Below are 26,651 nucleotides of genomic sequence, written 5' to 3'. Positions count from 1 at the left end.
ATGGATATATACCATATTTTGTGTCTTCATTCATCTGTTGATGGACATTTGGATGTTTCTACTTTTTGGCTCTCATGGATAAAGCTGCTATGACCATTTGTATACAGATATTTGTATAAACATGTTTTCAATTTTTGTGGTTATACACTAAGCTGTAGAATTTCTGGGTCATATGGTAACTCTAGTGAAATTTTTTGAGAAACTGCCAAACTTTTTCACATAGTATAGTCTGCTGGTGTTGGATGGGAGGGTCTATAGTTATCTGTTAGATCTAGTTGGTTTGTAATGTTATTCAGCTCTTCTATTTCTTTATGATCCTTTGAGCACTTATTCCACACCCTATTGGACATGGAGTACTGAACAATTGAATTTTCTGTTTCTTCTTTCAGTTCTATCAGTTTTTGCCCCATGTATTTTTTTTGTTGTTATGTGTACGTATAATTGCTGTCTTCCTCATAAGTCGCCCCTTTTTCATATAATCTCCTTTTCCTCAAATAGTAATTTTCGTTTTTATTTTGTCTGATATTAGCATAGCTACTTTTACTTTTATAGTTACTGTTTGCATAGTGTATTCTAACTTTTTGACTTTAAAATCTGTGTGTCTTTGAATCTAAGGTGTTTCCTTATTAAATAAATTTTATTTGTCACATTAAATCTTTGCCTCTCTAGAATTTATTTTAGTATGACTTTGAGGTAGGGATATCATTTTTTTTAAGCAGGCTAACCCATACTGTCATACAAACAAAATAACTTACCATTTCTCCATTGACTTGAAGTGCCAGTTTTTCTTTATGTACTTGGATCATTTCTAATGCTTTATTCTATTATGACTTATTCAAATGGCATAATTATCATACCTTCGTATTTTACTGGCTTATTTATCTGTTTTTCCCACATTATCTCCTTTGCCAGGACTGTCCTTACTAGTAATCTATTTTTCCTTACAAATTTTGGAAGCAACAGCATAGTCTTAAAAGTATTCTGGTATTTTTATTAATAATATTGTCTTAGTCCATTTCATGTTGTTATAATAAAAAAATATTGGGCTGGGGATGTGGCTCAAGCGGTAGCGCGCTCGCCTGGCATGCGTGCGGCCCGGGTTCGATCCTCAGCACCACATACAAACAAAGATGTTGTGTCCGCCGATAACTAAAAAAAAATAAATATTAAAAATTCTCTCTCTCTCTCTCTCTCTCTCTCTCTCTCTCTCTCTCTCTCTCCTCTCTCACTCTCTCTTTAAAAAAAAAATTATTAAGTCTGGGTAATTTTTGCAAAGAGTAGAGGATTATTTAGGTCACACTTAAATAATCTGTGGCACCAGCTTCTGCTCAGCTCTAGTGAGGGCTTTTTTTTTTTTTTTTTTAAGCGAAGATAACCTCAACATTTTATTGTCTTCATAACAAAACAAACAATGAAGCTTAGTACTGGATCACTTGGTCCTTTCTCTTCTTATCTCCTCCCAGTTCAAAATGCTTGCATCTCTTAATAGCCAGCATTCTTTTAGATCTGCAGTTAGGCTCAACACACTCAAGCCTCAGCACAATCTTTATAGTTTTAGCCTTTTTCCTGAAAATTAGCTTGGTCTGCCCACCATAGCCACTCTGTTTCCTGTCATACCGCCGCTTTCCCTGTGCATACAGAGAATCCTTGCCCTTCTTGTACTGTGTCACTTTATGGGGTTGGTGTTTGCCACATTTCTTACAGAACGTCCGGCGGGTCTTAGGAACGTTCACCAAGTTTGCAACAGCGACACTGTTATCGGCAAGAAAAAAAGGAGTGAGGGCTTCTTGACAGATTCCATCACAATGATAGGAGGGCATGCAAGAGCAATCATATGGCAAGATATGAAGCCAGAAAGATTCAGGGGCCAGACTTGCTGTTTTTGTAACAATCCACTCATAGGAACCGACTAGGGTCAAGGGAGCTACATTAATCTCTTCCAAGAGTGATACCCTCACCATCTAATTCCCTTCCACGAGGCCCCACCTCTTAAAAATTCCACCATCAATTAATACTGCCACATTGGGAACCAAGTTTCCAACACATTTACCCTGCAGAACAAACCACATGCAAACTATAGCAAATGTACATATAATTTAGAAAAAAAATAACCTCTCTATATTTTGGCATTTTCCTTTTCAAACTCAAAAGATATGTTTCCATTTATCAACTCTTACAGATGATGGTTTAAATTACTTCATTTTATGTGATATTGTTGTGTAATAAGAAATACATATTTGGGTTTCATTCCCAGTTCCTGGCACAGGGCTTCTAAGACCTTTGTAATCTCCTAAGTGATAGAGGTGCTAGAAGCACTTTTTGTTCTACTATTTGGTCTTTGAGTTTGGTTCTGGTTCCTGATATGGGTCTTCTAAACCCCTTGGAATTTCCTGGGTGATAGGAGTGTATTTTTTCCAATGAGGTGGCTCTTAAAGGGCTGCTTGGATAGCTTTAGGATGGGTGCTGGTTGCCAGAAAGACCCAGTCATGAGTAGAATCTGGAAACTTTTAAGTGTCACCCCCATCTTCCAGGAAGAGCAGAGGGGCTAGCAATTATGTTAATAATCACACCTCTGTGGTAAAGCTTCCATATAAATCCCTAAAAGATGGAGTTTAGAGATATTTTGGATTGTGAACACATCCACATCCTGGAAGGGTGGTGACAAACAAGGAAACTTCAAGGGTACAGAAGCTCTTGCATTAAGAACCCTACCAGATCTTGCCCTATACCCCTTCTCTGACTAATCCTTTAATAATATCCTTTTTTTTAAGAGAGAGAATTTTTTAATATTTATTTTTTAGTTTTCAGCGGACATAACATCTTTGTTTGTATGTGGTGCTGAGGATCGAACCTGGGCCGCACGCATGCCAGGCGAGCACGCTACCGCTTCAGCCTCATCCCCAGCCCTAATAATAATATCCTTTTAAAACAAATGTTTCTCTGAGTTTTGTGAGCCTTTATAGTGGGTAGAGGGAGGTTTGTGCAAACCCCTGATTTCTGTCCACATTGGTCAGAAGTGGATAACCTGAGGATCTACTACCTCTGATGGCATCAGAAGTGGAGAGCAGTCTTTGGGACTGAGATATTCAACTTGTGGGATCTAAAGTTAACTAATTCTAAGCACTAGTGTCAGAACTGGACACCCAATTAGCATCCAGAGAGTTGGAGAATTTGTTAATGTGGGAAAACCTTCCACACATTTGATATCAAGAGTGTTCTGTGAGAATAGAGGAAAGCAGTTTGGTTTTTTTTGTTTCATTTCATATTTCATTATTATCCAGTCCCTTTCTTTGGCATTAATTAGGACAATTTGTCATCTTAATGTTAGGAGAGAACAATGAGCCCTTATCTATTAGTTCACTGTTTTATTCATTCATTTACCCATTTAAAAAGTGTTTGAGACCAGGGTTGAATGTAGCTTGGTGGTAAAGTGCTTGCTTTGCATGCATGAAGCCCTGGGTTTAATCCCCGATTCCAGACCTGCCCCCTCCAAAAAAAAAAAAAATATGTTTGAAGCCAATTATGTACAGGTACAGTGTTAGGTGCTGAAGATACAATGTTGAACAAATCAATCACCTAGTGTATAATCAAGAGTTCACATTTCATTCTGAGCTGTTAATGATTTACATGACAAAATTAATGATGACTTTCATGTTTTTGTATGTTAGTCAGGTTTTCTCTATGGTAGTTTGAAATGTGGGTTATAAGCTGTTACTCCCAACTTGGTTATTATTTCTGTGTCCTCTGTATGTTTAACATGATCTTTCCTTAAACTCTTGGTTTGAGTTCTCCCCAAACCACACCCTTCCATCTTTTAGGGATTTATATGGAAGCTTATAAGGATTTGAGTGCAAGTTAGTTTATTTGGATAGGGAATTTATTTGGAATGCAAAGCAGTGGGAAAGTGGGAGGGAAGAAAGCCATTAACTATGTGTTAGTGAGCAGCTTTCTGCAGTGGACAACTGGGGCTCAATCTGCTGGGAACCTCCTGAGAAGCTTTACTGAATACATTCTGTCAATTAGCCCACTGAGGAGCAAGGAAATTGGGGAATTCCTGTTTCTCCCTGGTTGAGGGTTGCTCCCGGGAGTGTATTTATGGTCTGCTTTTCTTGTGGCCAACAGTGATCCTGCAGCCAGAGGGCCTCCTCACCTGAAGGAAGGCAGGTACTGGAGGTAAGAAGCCAAAGATTGCAAAGGGACTCCCTCATGGAAGAAGTCAGTTATTTCAGAACTGTGCTGAGGGCACAAGGGTAGAACATTGATGATAACTGCCACAGACACCATCCATCTGGAAAGAGAGCTGTATCAGAAAAGCACATTTACATAGAGTCGCAAGAAGGAAGAAAATGGGAGGAAAGTCTGTGTAGCTTACAGGACAATTTCAATAAATAGTATTAGTCAATAGTATTGATTGATCACAATATTTCACATTTCACTCTGCTCATTAATGAACTACATGACAAAATTAATGATATCTTTTATGTTTTGTATGTTAAGTTTTCTCTATCATGCTTTGAAATATTATTTTAAAAGATTTTCCAAAAGAAGGCTATAAATTCTAATTTTTGTCACTATAATACTTTTAATGGAAAAGTTAAAAGAAAGATATGACAATGACAGCTATTTTTGACAATAATAAGCTGATAGTTTGGGGGGAGGATAAAATGAAAGAAAGAGTACTAGTTTGGGGGTTGGTTCCAAGTTTGAATCCTAAATCTGCTAACTAGCAATGTGACCTTAGGTAAATTGCTGATCTGCAGTCTGAACCAAGATGTCCTTATCTGGAAAATATAATACTCTTCAGTAGATTTCCCCAGAAGCAGAGCTTGAGAAGAAAAGCTGTTGGGGCTTAGGAATTGAGAAATTTTAAAACTTCAGGTATAGTATATCTCTGGAAATGCATAATCAGCACATGACTATTGCTCTTAGAGGAATCACTATTTTTAGTTTTATGATTTTTTTTCTTGTTAATAACAAACTATTGTTAGAACAGCACACTTATTTTTGCTGTGGATTGGTACCTTTTCTTATAAAAAGGCTGTGTCTTAGAGGAGGTGAATAGTTTTTCTATTTTAATCATATAAAAACATAACACTATAGCATTCTGACTTTTCCCTTCTGAAGTGAAGGGAAGACAGAAGTGCGAAAAACTCTAACCCCTCATTGAGTAAAATTCATTGTGACATCCAAGGCTCTCCCTTTGTCCCTTCCTGTCTTCTTCTTTCCTTCCTTCCATCTGCCTCTTCTTCCTTACTTCACTTTTTTGATAACCATTACCTCTAAATTTAAAAAAAATTGAATTCCCTTTCTGGTGCCTCAGATTTGTCTGTGTGACTATAATATTTAGTTGGCAAAGACTGTTTTTATGAACCCATTACAAACTTACACACAGGGTTTTAGCTGGTACACAAACATCAATTATTTAGGTTTAAGCAGATTTTTGTTTCCAATCTACCACAAGTAGATAGTCCCTTCTTAGTTCTGAAGGTGCATATATGCATGTTGTTTGTTTTATGGTGATGGGATTGTAAACTCATCCAATATTCTTATTTACCTGAGAAGAAAACTGGCAAGCTGGATATCTAAAATGATGGAGGCCACAGCATTGTTCCTGGTATATCTAGGGTTGGAGCAATTCACTGCTTCTCAGCCCAGAAATCTGGGCAATAAACTAGAATTCTTTCAGCGTTGATTTGGACTGAAGCTCAAATAATATTCAAATAATAATGAGTCCTGGAATCACCTTTCAAATGAGCTATCAGTATTCAAATTCTTTCCTCAGCCTCTGCTTCTGGGAAGTCCCAGAAGGTTCCCAGGAGGAAATCTCCAAGAACATCACAGAAGTGCTCCACAGGAGTGAACTTCTATGCTCAGCAGGCCCCCTTCACAGGATGACTTCTGTGCCAGTTTAGTAAAATCCTTCTTGTGGCTTAAACCTCCCACCACCCCTTCCCTTTAACCATGAAGGAGCCAGAGACATGTAGGGTGGGAAAGCGGGAGGAAGTAGAGCAGAACTGACCATTTCCCACACTCCTAACCACTCAGGGTTCCAGGCTGAAGCCAGCAAACTGCAGCCTTCTTACAGCATTTAGTTCTTTTGATACATGGCTTACGTTTGCCAACCCATTTACTAAATTGGTATTTGCATTTTTTCCAAAGGCAAAAAACTGTTCATCAACTGGTATCACAATACTATAATTCTGCTTTTAAATATCCTCTGCTAATGGTTAGACTATCTGAAGAAATATATCAGATCATTACACTACATGTCTATAAAACAGGAGGAAGAATCCCACCTCATTGTGTCTAGAAGGATAAAGCGAGGTAACCCTAGGGGGAAAAAAAACGCCTGGCACATGTGATGCCATAATAATAGGGTATTCTTTCTTCTACACCACATATTGCAAACTTCCTGAGACAAGGATTGCCCAGAGCTCATTTTTGTTTTCCAAATTTTTGGCATAGCTCTTAGAGTGAGTACTCTGTGGATTGTCAGTGAACTGTGAATAGGGTCCCAAAAACGGCCCTAGAACACCGTAGCAGATGTTGATGGTGCCCTGCCCCAGTCCCTCAGCCCTTCCCATTGTTACTGGGAGGCAAAGCACTAACTGTGAGCACCTGCATCAGTTTGAGCAAGGGCTTCCTCTGATGGTTCCACCTGTCTATATGGCAGGTTGGAAGAGATAATTAATCCCCACCCCCAAAAAGTACTTGTCAACCAAACACTTCTAGGAGTTGTAAATAAATGCCTGTTTTATCCCTTGGGTGAGATAATTATGAGTCTCATTTTCTACCCAGACTACTCAAGAGATCTCCAGTAAGGTAGAGCTCCAGTGACCTGCGGTGGTAACCTTCTTGATAATCACTCTGTTCTTCCTATGTGTATTTCTTAAGATCCTTCCTAAATAGACTGCTTACAATCAAATCTCCCACGGTCAGCTTCTAGGGGAACCTAAACTAAGGAAATCACATCACTTAGATTTGACATGTATGTGAAGCTATCTGAAGTGAGGCCCTTTCCTTCTCTCAGTATCCATCCCTCTTCCTTTGATCTATGTATAATCTGTCAATTACTTGGTCTAACTCACATGCCAAGTCACAGAAGCCTATGTGGGACTGAGGCAATAATCTACTTTGGTTGGTTGGTTTGTGGAACCAGGCCTGCAGTGGCCCCACAACTCTTGTAAGGAAATAAGTCTCCCTGGTCTCTGGACATGAAGGTAGCCTCAGCTTGCTCAGGAGTCATTGACTTAGTTTGATTTGCCTGCTATGGTGAAGACAGCAGCTGGATGTTGTTACTTTTCTCTGGAAACTCTACATTTGCTGTGGGTCAGTGTGCTCTCTCTGCTAAACCATGTGGGAAACAATACAAGGTGGTATTTTGCAATAACCAGGAAATATGGTAGGAGATTCTTCTCCCATGTCAGTCATCTTGAAACTTCCGCCATGGTGGTAGGAACAACTACGGTTGGTGGCACCAGAGAAGAGGCACAGAAATGGACATTTGAATGAACTTAAATATCCTAATCTCTCCCTGCTTTCAAAGCCTGAACATTCCTCCAGGTTATTCCATGTTCTCTCACCATCTTGTACTGTTCCTCACATCATTTTTTAAAAATTAACTCTTTTTGTTTCTAAGTTGGATTTTCAAGTAGTTAAGCAGAGTCTCTTCCTACCAAAGCACCCAGTATTTTGGCTGGAGGACTAATGGAAAAGTACAGAAGCTACACAGATTTATCAGTTCAGCTCTCTTCTGAATTCTAACTGATTTGCCCTGAGTTTTTAAAGCATATTCAAAGCTACCACTTATGGAAGTTATTCTAGGTGCAATGCCCTGTTTTACTCACTTTGCATATATTAATTCATTTAACACTCATACTAGCTTTCTAAGGTATTATTCTTCCCATTTTGCAGATCAGAAAATGGAGACATGGGAGGGCAAATAGCTAGAGAGGTGTGGAGCTGGAGTTCAGTCCTGGCCCTGGACATAAGTCATGGGCCTCTTGTATTCTCTCTGCTTACTCATGAACCACTCCCTAGCCCTGGGCCCCTGTTTTGCCTATTAGAAGAGCCAGAGAATCTAGTCTTTCTAGTTTCTTTCCCAGGATGCTGGTATCATCTTCCTATGTGGGGGCTCCAGGAGGGATTCTCCAGGGAGAACAGGGTTCCACTGAGGAGTGGAGAGGAGGTATGGTGCTATATAGACCTCCAAGTGGCTTTGTTCATCACCCAACAACTAAGGGAATTTTGGTAGAAAGCCCCTTGGTGAGGGGTCAGGTCAGCCACACTCCTTTCTTTCCATGCACAACATGCCATGAGAAGTGCTGCTGCTCGTTAGGGCTGCAATTTGAAATCATCGTCCTTACCATCTTCTGGGTTACCTGTATTCCAGTCTTCCCTGAACTCCCCCTTCTCCTCACCTCAGTATGTCTGTAGGAGCCAAGAAATCCATCTTGAAAGGAGAGGATAACTTTGTGAGGAAACCACTTTTATTACAATCACCATGAAGATGGTGCACTTTATTCCTAACTCAGGACTAGATCACCAAGATAACAAGTTTGTAGCAAGGTCTTACGCTGTGACCAGTCCCCAGTATTCCCCCACGTGGCCCCCTCAACTAAACAGGAAGTCTGAAGTTGTTTCTCTAGGATGGGTCTCAGGCCTTGTCCACTTTCCATCACAGGTCTGTGTGGGAAATCAGCAGGCTTTTGATTTGGATGAGGAAATTCTTTATTTTGTGAGGATAGCTTGGCGTGAAACCATGAGCAGGTTTTCCTATGATCCAGATCCTACCTATGCCGGTTTTTAATCAAGAAGATCAGCATGACAACAATTAGACCAATCACAAATAAATCCCAGTATGGTCCAAGCACGTTGTCCAATTTCAACCATTTCCATCGCAAAGTAAACTGCTGGCAAGAAACATTTAGTCAAAACAAACCACAGCTCCCACTTGACTCAGAACCATCATGTCCTCCCAAATCTACCACCATCACACTGCCCCCTGCATCTGTTCCCCTGCTTCCTTAAGTCTTGGAAGATATGATCTTTGCTGGCTATGACTCTCACATGGGACTTAACTAACACCTTTGAATAATCTCTAAGATTTATAAAATTTCATTTCTACTTTTTGCAATTATAGTTCTTTGTGGTACCACTTGCCACCTGCCATCTGCTTACCAGTCTCAGATTTTGATGGCAAGAGCTATGTTTTGAACAAGTATATATAGCACATGTTACTTTGCTTAAGGCTTTGAACATAGTATATGCTGGAAAGAATATCTGCCAAGTGAATACATTGGTTGTACTATGCAGTGTCAACACATATTCAATATAACAGCAGAATTGCTTGGCAGGGTAAGTATAAGACTTTGAATTCTACTTATCAAAGAAATTCTAGTCCAAAAAAATACTCTTTCCATGAGCCTTAGCACTTTGTCCCTAAGAGTTGCTCAATGGAGTTTGCATTTAGAAATTCAGGACCTATTTGAGACAAACTTACATTAAAAAACAGGATATCTCGGAGCAAATGCATAGTTTCCAGTTTCATGAGGGCAAAGAACACAGGTATGTGAGCATCTGGACTTGTCTGAGCAGCCATGTCATATAATCTCCTGGCCAAGTGAATGTCCTAGAAACAGAAGAACAGCCCATCCTCATTAGGTACAGATTCTTAAACAATGAATAGACAGAAACCATTCTTAGAAATATAATTTATATTTGGTAGGCAGATTGCACCCACAAAGATATCCATGATCTCATCCCTAAAGCCTGTGAATAAATCATGTTATGTGATGTGACTAAGAGAATTTGCAAATGCAATTAAGGTTACAGACCCTAAAATAGAGTATCCTGGATTACTTAGGTGGACCCTATGTCATTGTATAAATCTTTTTAATTCATTTATTTATTTTATTTTTGGTATCAGAGATTGAACCAAGGGGCACTTAACCACTGAGCCACATCCCTAGTCATATATATATATATATATATTTTTTTTTTTTTTTGAGACAGGGTCTCGCCAAGTTGCTTCAGGCCTCACTAAATTGCTAAGGCTGTCTTTGAACTTGTGATCCTACTGGGATTATAGGAATGTAATCCTGTAATACTGGTTCATTGTATAAACCTTTAAACAGAGTTATAGAAGTGCTGATAGTAGAAGAAATTCAGAGATGTGGCACAAGAAATGGGGTCTCAACTTGCCATTTCTGGAAAAGGCCACATTGAGCAGAATGAGAAGGAATTCAAACAGCCAGCAAGGACGTTGGGACTTCTGTCGTACAACTTCAAGGAAACTAGATCAGCCAACTACCTGAATGAACTTGAAGGCAAATTCTTCCCCACAACCTCCAGGAAAAAAACATAGCCTTTGATTTTAGTCACATGAGACCATAAGTAGAGGACCCAATCAAGCTGCCTGGACTTTTGACCTATAAAATCCATGAGATAATAAATGTGTGTTGTGCTAAACCATTAAATTAGTGATAATTTATTACAGCAGATGTAAAAAACTTGCACAATCTCCAAATGCCTTCTTGGATACCCCTAGAACAGCTCATATGTGTGATTCCAATGGAAGGGACAGAGAACACTAGATACTAAGAGTACATTTCCCTAAAACAAATACAAATATAGATAATAAGTAATAATCATTAATTATATTAATTATTGTCATAGTACCTATTATACCTGAAATTATAGAATTTGTATATTTAATTGTCTATTTCCAGGTCCTTGAAAGACCTGTTCATCCCTAATTCCCAGTACTTCATAAAGTATCTACTACATAGCAGGGCTTCAATAATACTTACTGAATAAATGACTACATACTTTTGGCCTTCAAGTTGGCATTTGATTCCTCACATGATATACTACTGTATTTTCAGGGAATTTTTTTTTCATTAAATTATAGCATAGCAGATACATATTTTTTAAAATTTTCTAACTACTGTGGTTTATTTTGTTTGCTCAAACAGTAATGAAAAGGTAAGAAGCGTTTCTTTTAAAGGCTGAAGTATCCTGGCCGTGTCCCAGAATTGTGTCGTGCTTGGGTGCCCATGGATTACTTTCAAAAGAAAGGGAAGAAGAGGAAAGGTTCTTCAGAAATTGCCATTCAAATGTCTTTTTTATCTTTCCTGTTCCATCACCTAGGCTTCAATAGTCATGTACCTATGGACCTTTGCTAAACCTGTTTCTTGAGCAGTGCCTTCTCTCTGCTGTGTTCTGCTTATCATTTCTTAAAATTTCCCAAAGCTTTGAGGTCTGATAAATAGATTTGTTAGAGAAAGAGGAATGTTCTTGTTTAAAATACTTAAAATTCAGGAGATTGTTTAGAGCAAATCTTCCTGGCAACAGAGAAAATAAATGTCGTAAAAACTCTTAATATGTGTGTGTCTAATTCCAGCATCTTTGGTGAGTGTTCATATAGCAGAAGCCTGCAGATTATAACAGCTGTGGCAGCCCCACATGTGAAAGGCATATTGACTCAAATGCAAGGTTCAGGGAAAGGCAGCTTTTGTCAAAATATCATGCATTCATTTTTAAATTAATGATTATTAAATTATTTCTTGAGGCACAAACATCACCATTCACTCACTCACTTCATAATATAAAAAAGCAGGAAGTGGGCTGAGGTTGTAGCTCAGTGGCAGAGTACTTGCCTAGCATGTGTGAGGCACTGGGTTCGATCCTCAGCACCACATAAAAATAAATAAATAAAATAAAGGTATTGTGTCCATCTGCAACTTAAAAACAATAAAAATTTTAAAAAGCAAGAAGTATCCTTAAGGTAGGATGAACTTACTCCTTACTGAGGACCCCAATGTTTGCAGCAAGTTAGAGCAGGATATGAACATCTTTCTTTAAAATTCCCAAAGAAATTCCTGTTTGTTTCAGGATAATATAGAACTTTGACAAAATAATTTTTTATTGTTAAACTACAGGAAGGACTTCTCATTCTTTGACAATGTTTATTAAAAATCCAAGTTACTGAAACAAAAAAAATCTTCTCTTAATTTGTGTTTTGAAGGTGGTCAGCATCTAGTAAATGGGAAGTCCACAGCATATCGAATTCACTTAGATTTAACCTGTCTGTGATATATTTGAATCTATTTTGCTTTACATTTAGTTTTTAAGAGGTTATGTAAACCAATCTTCAGACTCTTCTTAAATAACCTGTTTCTAACTAAAATGTCAAGTGTGCATCAGTATGCTTAATGTTCAAATGTTCAAAATAACTTCTTAAAATTCAATGATAGAGAATTCTCCATCAATAAAGAAGCTGGTTTATGAAAATTGTTCATTTTCACTATGGAGGGGTTCTCCAGGCCCAATTTTTTGTATGTTATCAAAAACTGATGATTATGAATATACCATAACAGTTTCCTGTATATATATATAGGCATACATATATATATATATATATATATACACACACACATACATACACACACATATATATATACATACATACATATTCATATATACATCTTTTAATTTCAGGATTATTTTTCTACTCTGCATAAATTTTTTTGGGGGGGGTACTAGAGATTGAACTCAGTGGCACTCAACCACTGAGCCACATCCCCAGCCCTATTTTGTCTTTTATTTAGAGACAGGGTCTCACTGAGTTGCTTAGTGCCTTGCTCTTGCTGAGACTGGCTTTGAACTTGTGATCCTCCTGCCTCAGTTTCCCAAGTTGCTGGGATTACAAGGGTATGCCACCATGCCCTGCTAATACTTTGTCTTCTGCCTTTTTACAACAATATTGTAAACACTAAACCATGTTTTAAAATTTTTTATAAAATAATTTTCAGTAATTGCATATAATACTATAATAATGACTAATATTTAATACTGAGTGCTGGTCTTCACTGTCATTTAATCATCATGGTGATTTTATAGGGTAGGTGGCAATTTTCTTTTCCTTTTCTTTCTTTATTCTTTGGGTACTAGGGATTGAACTGGGTACAATGCTAGAGCTAGGGACACTTGTAACACTGAGCTACATCCCAACTCTTATTTATTTTTCAGATATTTATTTTTTAGTTGTAGGTGGACAAGATATCTTTATTTCATTTTTATGTGGTGCTGAGGTTTGAACCCAGTGCCTCACGTGTGCTAGGCGAGCACTCTACTACTGAGCCACAACCCCAGCCCCCTCAACTCTTATTTTGAGTCATGGACTTGCTAAATTGCTAAGGCTGATCTTGATCTTGCAATTCTCCTGCCTCAACCTCATGAGTAGCTGGGATTATAGGTATGCACACCTACAACCAGTTGAACAGGTAATATTTTGAAGATGAAGATATTGAGGCACAGAGAGGTCAAGAGGTTAAGGAATTTGCCCAAATTCCTCTGAATTTTAAGTAGTGGATCTAGGATTGAAATACCAATAGTCAGTTTCTTGCCTGCTCATTTAAGCACCAGGTATAGAAGACATAACACTTTACAATAATTTATATAACATGTCATCTACTTCAGAACATTTTGGGTTTTTTGTAAGTTTTTTCTTATAATAAATAAAGCTACACACCAAACTTTTTGCATATTTCTGGTTATTTTATTAGCTAATAGACGTTTACTTCATGAATGGTTAAGACCTTTTTTTTTTGATGGTACTGGGGATTAAACCCAGGGGTACTCTACCACTGAGCTATGTCTCCAGCCCTTTTTAATTCTGAGAAGAATTACTTACTATTCTATACCCAGTGCTTAAATGAGTAGGATAGAAACAGACTATTAAGATTTGAATCCTAGATCCACCACTTAGAAGTCAAAGGAATTTGGCTAAATGACTTAACCTTTCTTGCCAAAGTTGGTCTCAAACTTGGGATCCCCCTGCTTCAGCCTCCCCAGTCCCTGGGATTACAGTCATGCACCACTGTGCCAAGAGGTTGTGACCATTTCATTTTTTTTTTTTTAACCAGGGATTGAACCCAGGAGTTCTCAACCACTGAGCCACATTGCCAGCCCTTTTTAAAAGTTTTTTTTTGTTTGTTTTGAGACAGAGTCTCACTAAGTTGCTTAGAGCCTTACCAAGTTGCAGAGGCCAGCTTTGAACTGAGATCCTCCTGCCTCAGCCTCCTGAACTGCTAGAATTACAGGCATGCACCGCTATGCTCAGCTGTCCTACCATATTTCTGGAAGGAACATTTAACTACCTAACTTTAACTTATCCTTTTCTAGATGATAATTTTATTCTGGTATCTAAGAATTCAGCTGTAATGCTCCATAGGTGGTCAGAGCAGACAAATGAGAAATGTTTTATGCCATAATTACTTTTATTTTTGACAGACCTATTTATAATTTATTCAGTAGATGTGGTTTTGTTTTCTCTGCAGGACTCCTTAAATATGTTATCTAGTAAATCTCAGTGTGTATGTATATGTATGTGTGTGTGTGTGTGTGTGTATTTATATATATATATTTGAAATTCATCTCCAAATGAAAATTTCCCTTCAACTTTTGTCTTACTTTAAGGTAGCTTTCCTAGTCATTTTTTGTTGTTGTTGTTGTTGTTGTTGTTTTGGCACTGGGGATTAAACTCAGGGGCACTTAACCACTGAGCCACATCCCCAGTCCCTTTTAATATTTTATTTAGAGTCAGGGTCTCGCTGAGTTGCTCAGGGCCCCGCTATGTTGCTGAAGCTGACTTGGAACTCACGATCCTCCTGAGTCAGTCTCCCCAGCCTCTGGGATTTCAGGCATCAGTCACCATGCCTGATCTAGTCATTGTCTTTAAGCATATATGCTTTCCTCCCTTTAGAAAAGTTCATCGTGTGTTTCTCGTACACACTCCATGTTACAAAACATTTTAGAACGGGACTTGAGTACTAATTCCCTCCTCCCGTGAAATGAATTGTCCTCTCCTTAACATGTTTATGATACTTTACTTCTAATTCTTTTCAGGTGAACCCACACTCATATACATAAACACACACACCATTTTGGTCTTTACCTATAGCTATGGCCATATCCTTATTCTGCTCCTGTCCCCAGAACCAAGCACAGTGCTTCCTGACATAAATATTCTAGTGAATAAATGAATGAATGAAAAGCAGAGCACAATTCCATTGCAGTTTAGAAGTAGGTATCTTTTAAATTGTAGGGATCACTGGAGGCTTCATAGAGATAATGACATAGAACTATTCTTTGAAAAGTGTGCTGATCTTTAATGGTCCCCCAGTCCCGCATAAAGTGTACTATGATCAAGAGTCAGAAGAGTTCAGTTTAAAGTCTTTGGGGGAAAAGAATAAGTAGCTTACAATTTAGGGGAAAAGGTGACATATCAACCCATTATTATCAAGGTAGTTTAGGTCAAGGAAGGTTATGAATTTAGGGTAAGAAGTCTAGACTTCATTAGGCAAAAGAAAGCCAATACGATTCTTTTGTATGTTTGCATTTTTGTGTGTGTGGGGGGGTGCGGTTTTGCAAAACCAGAGTTATATTTTATCAAGAAAATCATGGTAGTGCTCTGTTAGATGAATTATGTGTTAATTAAGGTGATGCTAACATCTATAACAGACCCTGGATTTCAGTGGCCTAATACCACAGAAATTTGTTTCTTTCGTTCAGTATTCCAATGTGGGATGTTCCTAGGTGCTGCTGAATTTTCATCACACAGTAACTGGGGACTCAATCTCTGTCCATCATGTTGTTCTGCAACTCCCAGGAGCCTTTGTACCTTCTGCTTCATTCAGTCAATGGAAGAGGAAAGAATCTAGGAAGAAGCTCCACCTTATTCTTAGTTCCCTTAGTCCGCTAATGGCATCCTTCTTTTTTACTTCCATACCACTTCTAAGAACTAGTCATGTGGATGCAACGAGTGCTGGGAGAGGTAGCCTCTGTAGGCAGGCAAACCCTAATAACTATGCTAAGTAAGGATCGGTGATTCTAAACAAGTCTTTTGGTGGGCAGAGCCATCTCTGTTTAAAAGAAAAACATTAGAATGGGAGACCCCAAATAGCCTTTGCAACAAACCCACGTGAGCAGAATTCAGACCCTAACCAGAGTAAAGATAGAAGGAATGGTCAGGAGGGATGGACAACAGGTTTCATTCATGATTCAATTTCTGAAGTAACTCCAGATCAAATATAATTTGATTAGTCCTTGTCCTCATTTAGGTCAAGCAGCTCACTGAGCTGATGGTTCTCTCTCAAGCTATTAGGATAACTCACCTGCATTACCTAGTCCCACCTTCTTTTCCTAAAGAAAGATGAGAACAACAGTGATCCATATTTTTTAAATTTTTTTTGTAGTTGTAGATGGACAGCATGCCTTTATTTTATTTGTTTATTTTTATGTGGTGCTAGGGATTGAACCCAGTGCCTCACATGTGCTAGGCAAGCGCTCTACCACTAAGCTATAGCCCTAGCCCCCAGTGACCCATATTTTTACACTGATTTACTGAGTGTTGATTTATTACTCATTTCTTCCTCAGAGATGTTAAATACAGAGTTTACAAAAACATGATTCCACCAACCTTCTTTGATTCTCAGAGAAACTCTGGTAATATTATATTCATCTTTCTCACTGATTTACAAGAGGATTAACTAATAAGGATTTTTAGGCATTTTGCTTAATTTCACAATCACAAATAATAAGGACTATTCTCCTAACCTCTTTGCTTTCATTGGTAAAGTTTGGGGCTTTTAATTTTCACAATATTTATTTTAAGAATTATAATTTTCTTGTTAATTTGACTGTGAGATGGCAAGATTAATAAACTTTGCCCCTGGGTACTCAGTGATTATTTTTCTAATTGCTAAACAAAAGAAAATTAATGAAGATAAAGAGCAATGGTTCCTCATTAGCTAACTCTAAAATTCCTTATTCACATCTGAGGCTAAGTTTTTTCCCTTTAATGTAGACACTTTCTATAGGAATAAACAGATCTCAACTGAGTAATCCTGATCAAAATGCACTACCCACAATTTAACAGGAACTCTGGCAGAAAAGAATAGAGAAGGGACCAGAAGGAAACTTCAAAGGTTTTTTCCTGAATGTATGAAATGGCTGTCTCAATAGCTGCTATTTGACATTGGGAAGAAAGTGCTTAGCAGAGAGGTCCTTGGTGACTCCAAGGAGGAAAACCAAAGTCTCCACTGTGGTCAGCCAGCTGGGCCCCAGCAAATGGCATGTCCTCTCCTGTACCATTGGTCATGTGTCCTGATAGGATGCCCCATCTCAGCTCCAGGAACTCAGGGCAGAAATGGCTTCACTGTGGTGGGGTAGTGGCTTTCAGGGAAAGAAAGTCCTTTTTGAAGTATAAGGGGTGGGAGAGCTAACTTGAACTTAACACATGGAGTGGAGTCATTCATATCCTTTCTATAAACAATGCTTCTCTCAGGTTATTATATTTTGAATGGGAAATAATGAATAAAAGCTTTAATCTTATTGAAGACTTACTTAGCAATTGCTTAAATTCCCTCCTGATCTAAATAACAGTCATTCCACACACTGTTTAACTACAAAGCCCTTTAACAAATGCTTATTTGTTTTATCCTCAAAGCCAGGGGCAGGCCAGGTATTATTAGTTCTGTTTTACAGACATGGATGGCAGAAGGTGGGAGGTGGAGAGTGGCTAAGTAACATCTAAAGAATCATCTAATTTGGGTATTGGGTCCAGTCCATTCTCTCAAAAAATTTCCACAGGTAGCTCAAATCTGCTAAGTAAAGGGGAAATAGGCTGGATTTGGATTTGACATTTTTCTATTGCTTTGGACCCTGAAACCAATGAAAAATGATCAGGCAAAAGGTAGGCTGCAGGGGAGAACAAGACAGCAGGAATTTGTTCTGCTGGATAATCAGTACCTGCATCAGAAGCTTTGGCTGCAGTGTGCACTGTCTTAGTAGTTTTCAGATAGGAAATTCCCTACTATTCAATTATTAGCACAATTGGAAGAAAGAAGAGCATTTAAAAAGCCAATAATCTCCACATTATATGATTCTAGAAATGCATCCAGGAGTATAAATCCTGAAGAGAAATGTATACTTGAACGCTAAGAATGATTCAGTATAGGGCCCAAAAAACTTGGGATCATACAGGCCTATTTGGTTGAAATTCTGGCTCCACCACTGATGAACTCTGCTAGGTTTGCCAAATGATCTAACCACTTTACTGTGGTGTCCTGATTCATATAGTGAGGACAATTATAGGGCTTACCTCATCAAGTGGCTGTGTGATTTAAAAGGCAGAGTGTACATAACACATCTAACCCAGAACCTGACTATTATTATCATTATTGACATTTAACACACCTTTCTCACCCTGTCAACCTCAGTGCCATCTTCTGAATAATTATACTTGCTGACTAAAGGATTTGCCCAATAACACTGTGTAATGTTAGCTCCCTTTCCTTATGAATATACTTCAAGTCAAATGTAATCTTTCCTTAGAAAATGAAAAGCCATTTTCTTGGGACTTTTTATACTGCCCAGTGCTGTATCATGGAACTGTGGGTGCTTCAAAAGACATTTCTGGATTAATGCCACCTCAGACTTCAGCTCTTTATCTCAATCTGCTTTGTCTTTGTTACTGAAAGTTTGAGCGTTGGTGGAAATTTCAGTGGAAAATGGCCTGAAAATGGAAAGAAATAGAGGCAGGGGTCCCACTAAAAAAAGTATGTGCTGGAAAAAGTAGAAACCTATGAATCAAATTGGCCTAGATTATACTTCTCCTATTCATTCATTATGTCCTTAGCATAAATGGAGAAAATAATATAATTTTCATAGAGTTAATAGTAGAGTAAGTAATATGTGTTGGCACATGAGAGAAACTCAGCAAATGCTAAGTCTTTGCCTTTCTTCCTCTAAACTGAAGACATGAATGAAATTCAAAACATTTTTAAATGTTTCCTTCCCACACAGCTGTCTTTACTAGGCTCAAATCAATGCAATTACCTTTGCGATACCTAAGCCGTGTTCATACATATAGGCCAGATTGAACATGGCTTGTGCACTCTGATATTTGTCAGCTGCAATGCTGTAATGTGTGGCTGCTGTTTCATAATCTTTCTTAGTCCCGTAGCCATAGTAATGGTAATCTCCAATTTTTACTCTAGCAAATGCGTTACCTAGTGGAAACATAAGAAAGATAACAATCATAACTCAAATGGTTTATGTATAATTCCCAGTAAGTTAACCTAATGATCCTTGAAAATAACACACACACACACACACACACACACACACACACACATACCACACACACACACTCAGAACCTCAGAATCAGTATTAGATATAATTTATAAAATAAAAAATATATCACTTGATGCTAGTTGTCTTCATTGTAGGAAAAGATTCGTGGTATAGTATAAGTGTTCTTAAAAAACAATATATTACAAATTTTACTTTTAAATTCATTTTTTTGTAGGTAGCTCAACTCTCAACCCCACCCCTTCCATTCCTAGTCTCCATTCCTGAAGACCTACTTTTCTATATCACTGGTTTCTTCCTCTGTACCATATCAACCACATTGGCCATTTGAACATGCTCTGGTATCTTCTGGAAATAAAAATAAATATGCTCTTTAACCCATGGTATCTCCTAGCTACTGCCACATTTCTCTGCTCCTCTTTATGATTGACATTTTCAAAAGTGTGTTCTATACCCACTATCTCCAGACCTTCACCTCCCATGTACTCTTCAACACATTTCAATTTGACCTCTGCCCCTTACACAATGAAAGGGCTATTTTCAAGATGGTTGGTGACTTCCATGCAACCAAATCTCTGTCTTCATCTTACTGGACCTCCAAGCAGCATTGGAGCCACAGAACACAACTGCCCAAGAGCTTTCCTTTCTTGGCATCAATGATTTGGCCTTCATTTGATTTCTCTCCACTTCATAGATCTTCCCTTTTCAAACTCTTGCCCAACTCCTTCTTCCCAGTTTCTAGATATTAGCATGTCAAGAACTTGCTCCTATTTCTCTTTCTTCTTTTCTCTCCCCCACCCGCTCTCCTTTATCTCAATTCTTTCTCTAAGAGACCTTATCTAGTCCCCTGGTCATCTATATATTAGCTATTTCTGAATTTTTATCTATATCTTTCCGGGGCCCAGACTCTTATATGCAATTCCTTCTGATTGCTTGGATCTTAAACTTAAGATGTCTGCAGATATTTCCTAAAACTTTTTCTTCCCATAATACTAGCACCATCATTGTTCACACTATAAATCTAGGGAAATCATTCATATTTTCTCTTTTTACCTCAACTCCATCATCCAATTTGCAAGTCCTGTTGGTTCTACCTCTACAACACACATCTCTTGACATTCCTCACCATCTAGTTTAAGACTGGAATGCTAGAATAGACTTCAAACATTTTTATGTCCCCATACTTCAATCCATTCTCCACACAGGGTGATCTTTTTAAAATGCAAAATTAAGTCACGTTATTTTTCTGTTTAAAATCCCCAGTGGCTTCACTTTCTACTTGGAATAATATCCAGCTCTTTACCTGACCTATGAATCATACCTAACATGTCTCTTACCTCCCTGACTCACCTCACTGCATGTCACTAGGAGTCTAGAAAGTTCTAGACTTCTTGCCTTAATAGTCATTCAAACACAACAAAACTCCTCCGCCTCAGGGTCCCTCAAGTCCCTCTGCCTAGTGTGTCTGAAATTCTTCCAATTCTTCACATGGCTGCGTTTTTGTCATTTGATTCTCAGCACAAGGCCACTTCCCTACCTAGTGGCTTTCTCTGACTACCTTCCTAATGCAACCCCTCAGCCCCCACCCCAATAGTAACCTATCCCATCTCCATGCTTTTATATCCTTCACAATACATATCATTGTTATCATATTTGTTTCCTAGTTTATTTTCTTTCTCCATCATGAGGGCAGTAACTCTATGAAGGCAAAACTAAAGTTATCTCAGAACCTGGAATGGTATAAATCTTCATGGAATGAATGAGTAGAAATGGTAGAAAATGTTTTAGAAAATGCTTTCCTCAGGGGTTAAGTAATTTAGGATATTGCTCTCCAACAAACACGAATATGTCAAGGAGAAAAGAGCCACTTGACGTTTTCAGAAATGCTATCTCAGTCTTTTGAAGACCAAGTAGGGATGACTCCTAAATGGGGTGGGGTCCTTATTTCTATTCTCCAGAAGAACATTAACTAAAAAGATGAGGGTAAACGCACCTTTGACATTCATCTCAGCTGCAGCAATCCTTTGCATAGTCAGTCTAGGCTTACTTGGAAAAAAGAGGAAGTAGCCTTTATGGTATAGTCTGAGGTGTTTCATTAAGTGATCTAGGAGTCCTTTCAAAATTTCTCCCCATTTTCCTTTGGGGGTATAAATTTCTTTTAATCTTGTATAATCCCATTAAAATGTAAATATCTTTAAAAGAGCCAACTTTAGTTCTCTCAGAGTCCAGCTAATGTTATAAAATTTCTTAAAAGTGACAAAGACATGAGTTATCAGGGTTTGCTCGCCATATGCTTCAAAATGTATAGGCAACTGGGAGTAAGTCCTTTTGGGAATGGTACCAGGAAAGAATCCTAGAAAGGCCTGAGAGGTAGGAGGTCCATAGAAGCCTAAAGAGAAATGCACTCCATTTCTAATTTTGTCCCAAACTGCCCTTCTTTGTTATAACCACAAAGGGTGCAGACTCTTCTGTGCATTTTCAAGCTTTACAAGCTCCAAGCAGGATCCCAGAAGTCTGAGATTGCAAGGCAGTGAACAAGCTGATTCTCAGAGGATTCAGCTCCACCTTAATGAGCAGGACCTACCAGGGGCATGTGGTGATTCTGACAGGCTCCTGGGGGGATCTGTTGACAGTAGAAGGATTTCTATTTTGGTTTCACAGTTACAAGGTGGTGACTGAGTCCTGATGGCTCAGTGCCCTCTTCACATGAAACAACTGCTAAAAGAAGCACCACTAGTGACTAATTGGAAAATTTCATTATTAGATTTCCTAACCCCCAAGTGAGACACTCACAGCCACATCTTCAGGGACATTTAATGCCTGACCTCTCTGTGACACAGAATTAGTTTTAGAGGCCTGACTTTTTTATACTGGGGAATTTGTTTAATATTAATGTCCCCTCATTTTCAGTATCTCTCTTCCTTGGTCCAATTCACACCATTTCCTATCTTGGAATAAACCTGCATTTGTTGCAACTGAGCTGATTTGCCATGGCTGAGGGGTTGCTAGTGTTGTTTTCCCACTCTAAATAAGGTCTTTATTGCATTTTAGAAAGCAACGGCTTTTTAAGAAAGGGAATTTCTCTCTAAAATTGCACTGATGGCTTGCTGCTGTGCTACTGGCTCAACTAGATCTGAGAAGGCACAACTGTGACTTTTTCCTCTGCCTCATATTAGCATCAGCTGAGAATCATTTTTTATCCTATTCATTTCCTGTTAAAAGGGATGATTTGGTCTTAGCATGATAGGATTTTAAGAAACTTAATTGGAAGCAAAATTGCTCTCTTATTGTAAGAGTTCTCCCCATATCTAAATGCCAATTGTGACAGCTTTCTAATATTGCTCTAGTTTTAATAGTATAATTTTAGGAGAAAAATGCCACAGTGATGCGAATGCCTCCTGTCAAGGCTTTTCCCACCAGTGGTATTTTATATTCTTTACCACATGGAAAACCAATAAGTGGGAGGGACATGAGAATTCCAGGTAAGGGAAAAAGGATCTTCCCACTCATTTCTGCTTTGTTTTTGTTTGGTTTTTGGTTCAAACGTGTTAATGGTTATAGTAAATATCTGAATTTTACAGTAATCATCAATGTGATATTTTAGAAGAGAAATCAAATGAGTCTCAGATACATGACTAATTTTGCCTATAAACTCACAAAGGCATAGGTCACATCCCTGATTAGTCCAGTGAACAACTTGGCAAATGAGTGACTGAAGCCAGACTAAGAAAATTGTTTTCTTGAGTAAAATTATCATGTTTCAAACAACTGCTCTGGTGCCATGGAGACAGAGCTATATAAAAAAAAAAAAAAAAAAAAAAAATTCCTAGGGTTTGCAAAACCAAGGGACTTTGAGAATAATGAAGCAAATAAATTCCTGAAAATGACCTCTAACATCAGTATAGTTCAAATGTCACCTGCTTGATAGTCTGCATGCCCAAAAGCATTGCTGAAGCAAATCAGATGAATAATAGTGGACAGGGAGAAGGTATTTTCTTATTTTTATCTAGGTTTTATATACCTTGAATGGCAGCTCGATTCCATAGAAGAAGTGCCATTGGATACATCTTCTCTTTTTCAAGAATTTTAGCCTTTTCTAGAAAAAAAAAAGACATTCCATTAAGAAGGCTTAAAATGCCTCTGTAGTAAAGTCATACATACATATGTATGATTAGAGAATTTTAACTTATCTTTCTTACTAGATTCCAAAATGAATGCTGAATTGCTTTGAGCTACTTCATACCCCATTTCTGCAAGCAGTGCATACTGAACAAGAGAAGAATCTATATCACCATCCTTATAGGCAAAGTAAGCTGTCAGGAATTTCTCAGCCCAGTGGCCTAGTTCACAGACACCTTTATAAAGCTGTATGTGGGAAAAGAAATCAAGCAGACTAGTTAGCCAGTATATTTCATCCCAGGAAAATGATAATGAAATTTGTGTTCAGCTTCCACTGGCTGATCAGGCAAGAATTTTAAGCCTGATGCATGGTTTTTGCAAATTATTTAGAGTGAAGAGTTAATACTTTTTACAGGCACAAAAAAATTACAAGTGTGTGTGTGTGTGTGTGTGTGTGTGTGTGTGTGTGTGTTGGTTTTTTGTTTTTGTTTTTTTGTCTTGAGAGAAACTTCCTCAAGCTTACTTTAAATTTGCATAATAAACTTTCCTGGCAGGAGGCTATTTGGCAGGACAAGAATGTACTGAGTTCAGGGTTGTTTGTTTGTTTGTTTGTTTGTTCTTTAAAGGGCCTTTGTGGGTACTGCTGCTCTGCTTGGGTAAGTTACAAGGCCACAGATGATGTGAAAAGGAGAGAATGAAGGGAATACAGTGCCTCAGGGTATAGGTGACATAACTGCGAGGGAGGTGCGCAAAGCTCTACAGGGACAAATGTCAACGTAGCTGAATAGCCCTTATGTAACCAAAAGAGGTTAGCCATACATAATTCATTAGGAAGTTGGCAAAGGAGCAAATCTAAAGATAGATTATTAGCTGGCAGCTTTTGAAATGAGTTTCAGAGGGACCAGATTGCAACATGGAGGTATTTATACTGTTGCAGCAGACATATTTAATAAATCAATGAAGGGCAATAGGTCCTAAAAGCATTCTTTTGAAAAGTCCATTACTGGCTCGGGCTTAAAGAATCCATTCTCTCAATTGTCATCCAAATCATCAAACACCTAAGGACCTGGCTTTCTGGGAAAGAATGGGCTACATTTTCTAGGCTAAATCAAGCCTTTCGTTTCCCAAGTAGCAATTCCCAATCCCACTAGAAGTGCCAAATTACCCTGGTGATTTGATTGAAGACTGAAACAGAACTCCTTAACTAAATTCTGAGGCGAGTTCTGAACGTGATAAAAAGCCAAATGCAAAAGAGGAGAGATCATTTCTCTTTCTCCCTTTCCCAGTCCAAGTTACATCACTGTTTTTTCTCTCTGGCAAATGTCAGTGTTCACAATGTCAATGCGAAGAAAAGAGGTAATTCCCATAAAAATAAAAAGCACCCACAATTTATGGACAGTATCTCCCCTCTCCAGTATCCCCGTGTGTGAAATGATAAGAACTTGAAAAACAGTCCAGTATTTACCTCCACAGCAGTTCTGCAGGATCTTAACACTCCTGTTCCTGTTGCATACATCTCAGCCAGATAATAAATGGCAAGGGGCTGCCCGCTCTGGGATGCCAAGTAAAAATATTTGAAGGCAAGTTTGTAATCCTTCCATACTCCAGAGCCAGCTGAAAATTAAAATTGTTTTGAGATATTCCCTATTTGTTTTTTTAACATTATAATATGACTATAATAGTCATAGTGATACCTGCTAGCTTAAATAGTCTGGGAAAAGCCAATCAAAAGTCAAATCCACTCTTGGGGGATGGGGAGCTGATTTAGGGTGCAAGAATTTAGAAATGTGTGAACTTGACTTATCAGAAAACCAAGAAAAAGAAGTTTAATCTCATGAAAATATTTCTTCAGTATGGTATAACTCATTAATGAGAAGGAGACCAAGTGGTGGTCTCTAAGGAACAGGAGTTTCACCATGATCTACTCACCATCCTTGTCATCTTTCCATGCCAGGATACCAGTGTAGCTTACCCAGCCACAATCATGGAGCATAGAGAAGGAAATTCCCAGCTCCAGGAAACCCATCTCTGACCCAACTCATGGTTGGAGCAAGGAGAGGCATTTGGTACTGAAGCAAATGAATCAGAAGATTCCCAGCATTAGAAAATCTTGTCCTGACTCTCCTATTACTCCTCTTTTTGACACACCTGGCATTTTACTTGCAAAAGCTTTCCCTAAATGGTCCTTAAATTTCCTCCCAACGCTAACATTTCTTGGCCTTTAGAGGCAATGCCATGTAGTGATTAAAAGTAAAAGCTCTGGAGGCACATTGCTTGAATCCCAGCTTCACTAACTGTGTGGTCCTGGTCAACATGTCCGACTCAGTTTGTTCATCTATAAACAATGTGCTATGCCCCCCACCCCACTACCTGGTGTGTTGAGAGGATTAAATGAGTCAAAGCATAAAAAGATTTAATATACATTAGGATTACTATGACTCTTTCCCTGGGAGCTTTAGGAATGACAGATCCTGACCTGAGGACTTGGAATGAACTACAAGAAAAAGTCTTCAATGCTCTCCCCATTATAGTGCAAAAAGAGCCTTTCTGTGAGCCACGTTGGAAAATGTCAGCTGACCTCTTGACCATATTTGACATTTAGGATATGGTCAGCTGCATACTGGCTACATCTCTGATATGAAGGACTTGGAAGGGATATGTTCAGTTCTCCTAGCATTTGTCCTGACCACTCCATCTCTCAGCCTCCAGAGAGATTATTACAAACACCCTACCCCAAACTCTCTGCCTCTGCTCTGAGAAGGCATCTTTATACTTATGAAATTATTGAGGAAAACTCCACATTGTCCTTCCTCACTTGCCTCTCTCCCCATCCTCCTGCCCCCTATTTACATTGTACCATTCTTTCCTCCCTCCTTCCAGTCTTCGAGGATGAGAAATCCCACTTCTCTATCAAGGTTAATGAGGTGTCCACTGACATGGGCCCAATCAGATCCTAATACCATTAACTTTTCCAGAAACTTTTTTCATCAATTATAATTATGTTTAGGTCTCTCATGCAAAAACAACTCGCTCTTGGTTCTCGTCCCCTTCGTTCTGTAATTCCATCTCTCTCTTTTACTTTAAAGATACACTTTTGGTAAGAACATTTTAATTCATGTATTTCCTCACCTTCCATTCACACTCTAACCCATTGTCATCTGGCTTCCACCCCAAACAGTCTAATATTCTCACCAAGATTCTCCATATTGCAGCTCTTTCATTTACTCTCTATGGAAAGCTCTGCCTCTTTGGCTCTTTTTTAGATCATTTTTCCCCCTGTCCCTCTGACCATGCTGTTTTATTCTTCCCGATGATCTCTCTTCCCCTGTCTATCCTTTAAAAATGACTTGGAGGATCACCGGATTTCTGACCA

The 26,651-nt window shown here is 38.5% G+C and overlaps 2 protein-coding genes across 2 annotated transcripts in view; both read right to left on the bottom strand.

Annotated features, from left to right (window-relative positions):
- Window positions 1-1,418: 1,418 nt before the first annotated feature.
- On the bottom strand, window positions 1,419-1,961 carry LOC113189039 (large ribosomal subunit protein eL42-like). The gene has a single exon (XM_026397640.2). The coding sequence runs from the start codon at window positions 1,959-1,961 to the stop codon at window positions 1,419-1,421; it is 543 nt and encodes a 180-aa protein (XP_026253425.2).
- A 6,828-nt stretch (window positions 1,962-8,789) lies between these two features.
- Window positions 8,790-26,651, bottom strand: part of Sel1l2 (SEL1L2 adaptor subunit of SYVN1 ubiquitin ligase) — a 67,461-nt gene continuing 49,599 nt past the window's right edge. Inside the window, exons 15-20 of the mRNA XM_077800205.1 lie at window positions 24,744-24,892; window positions 23,359-23,524; window positions 23,181-23,255; window positions 18,904-19,076; window positions 9,503-9,631; window positions 8,790-8,909 (exon numbers count right to left, since the gene is read on the bottom strand). Coding sequence (XP_077656331.1) covers window positions 8,790-8,909; window positions 9,503-9,631; window positions 18,904-19,076; window positions 23,181-23,255; window positions 23,359-23,524; window positions 24,744-24,892 — 812 coding nt within the window. The remainder of the gene's footprint in view (window positions 8,910-9,502; window positions 9,632-18,903; window positions 19,077-23,180; window positions 23,256-23,358; window positions 23,525-24,743; window positions 24,893-26,651) is intronic.

Source organism: Urocitellus parryii, chromosome 6 (genome assembly GCF_045843805.1).
Source record: "Urocitellus parryii isolate mUroPar1 chromosome 6, mUroPar1.hap1, whole genome shotgun sequence".
Lineage (NCBI taxonomy): Eukaryota > Metazoa > Chordata > Mammalia > Rodentia > Sciuridae > Urocitellus > Urocitellus parryii.
Note: the sequence above shows the minus strand (reverse complement) of the source record. Positions and strands in the feature narration are given on the sequence as shown.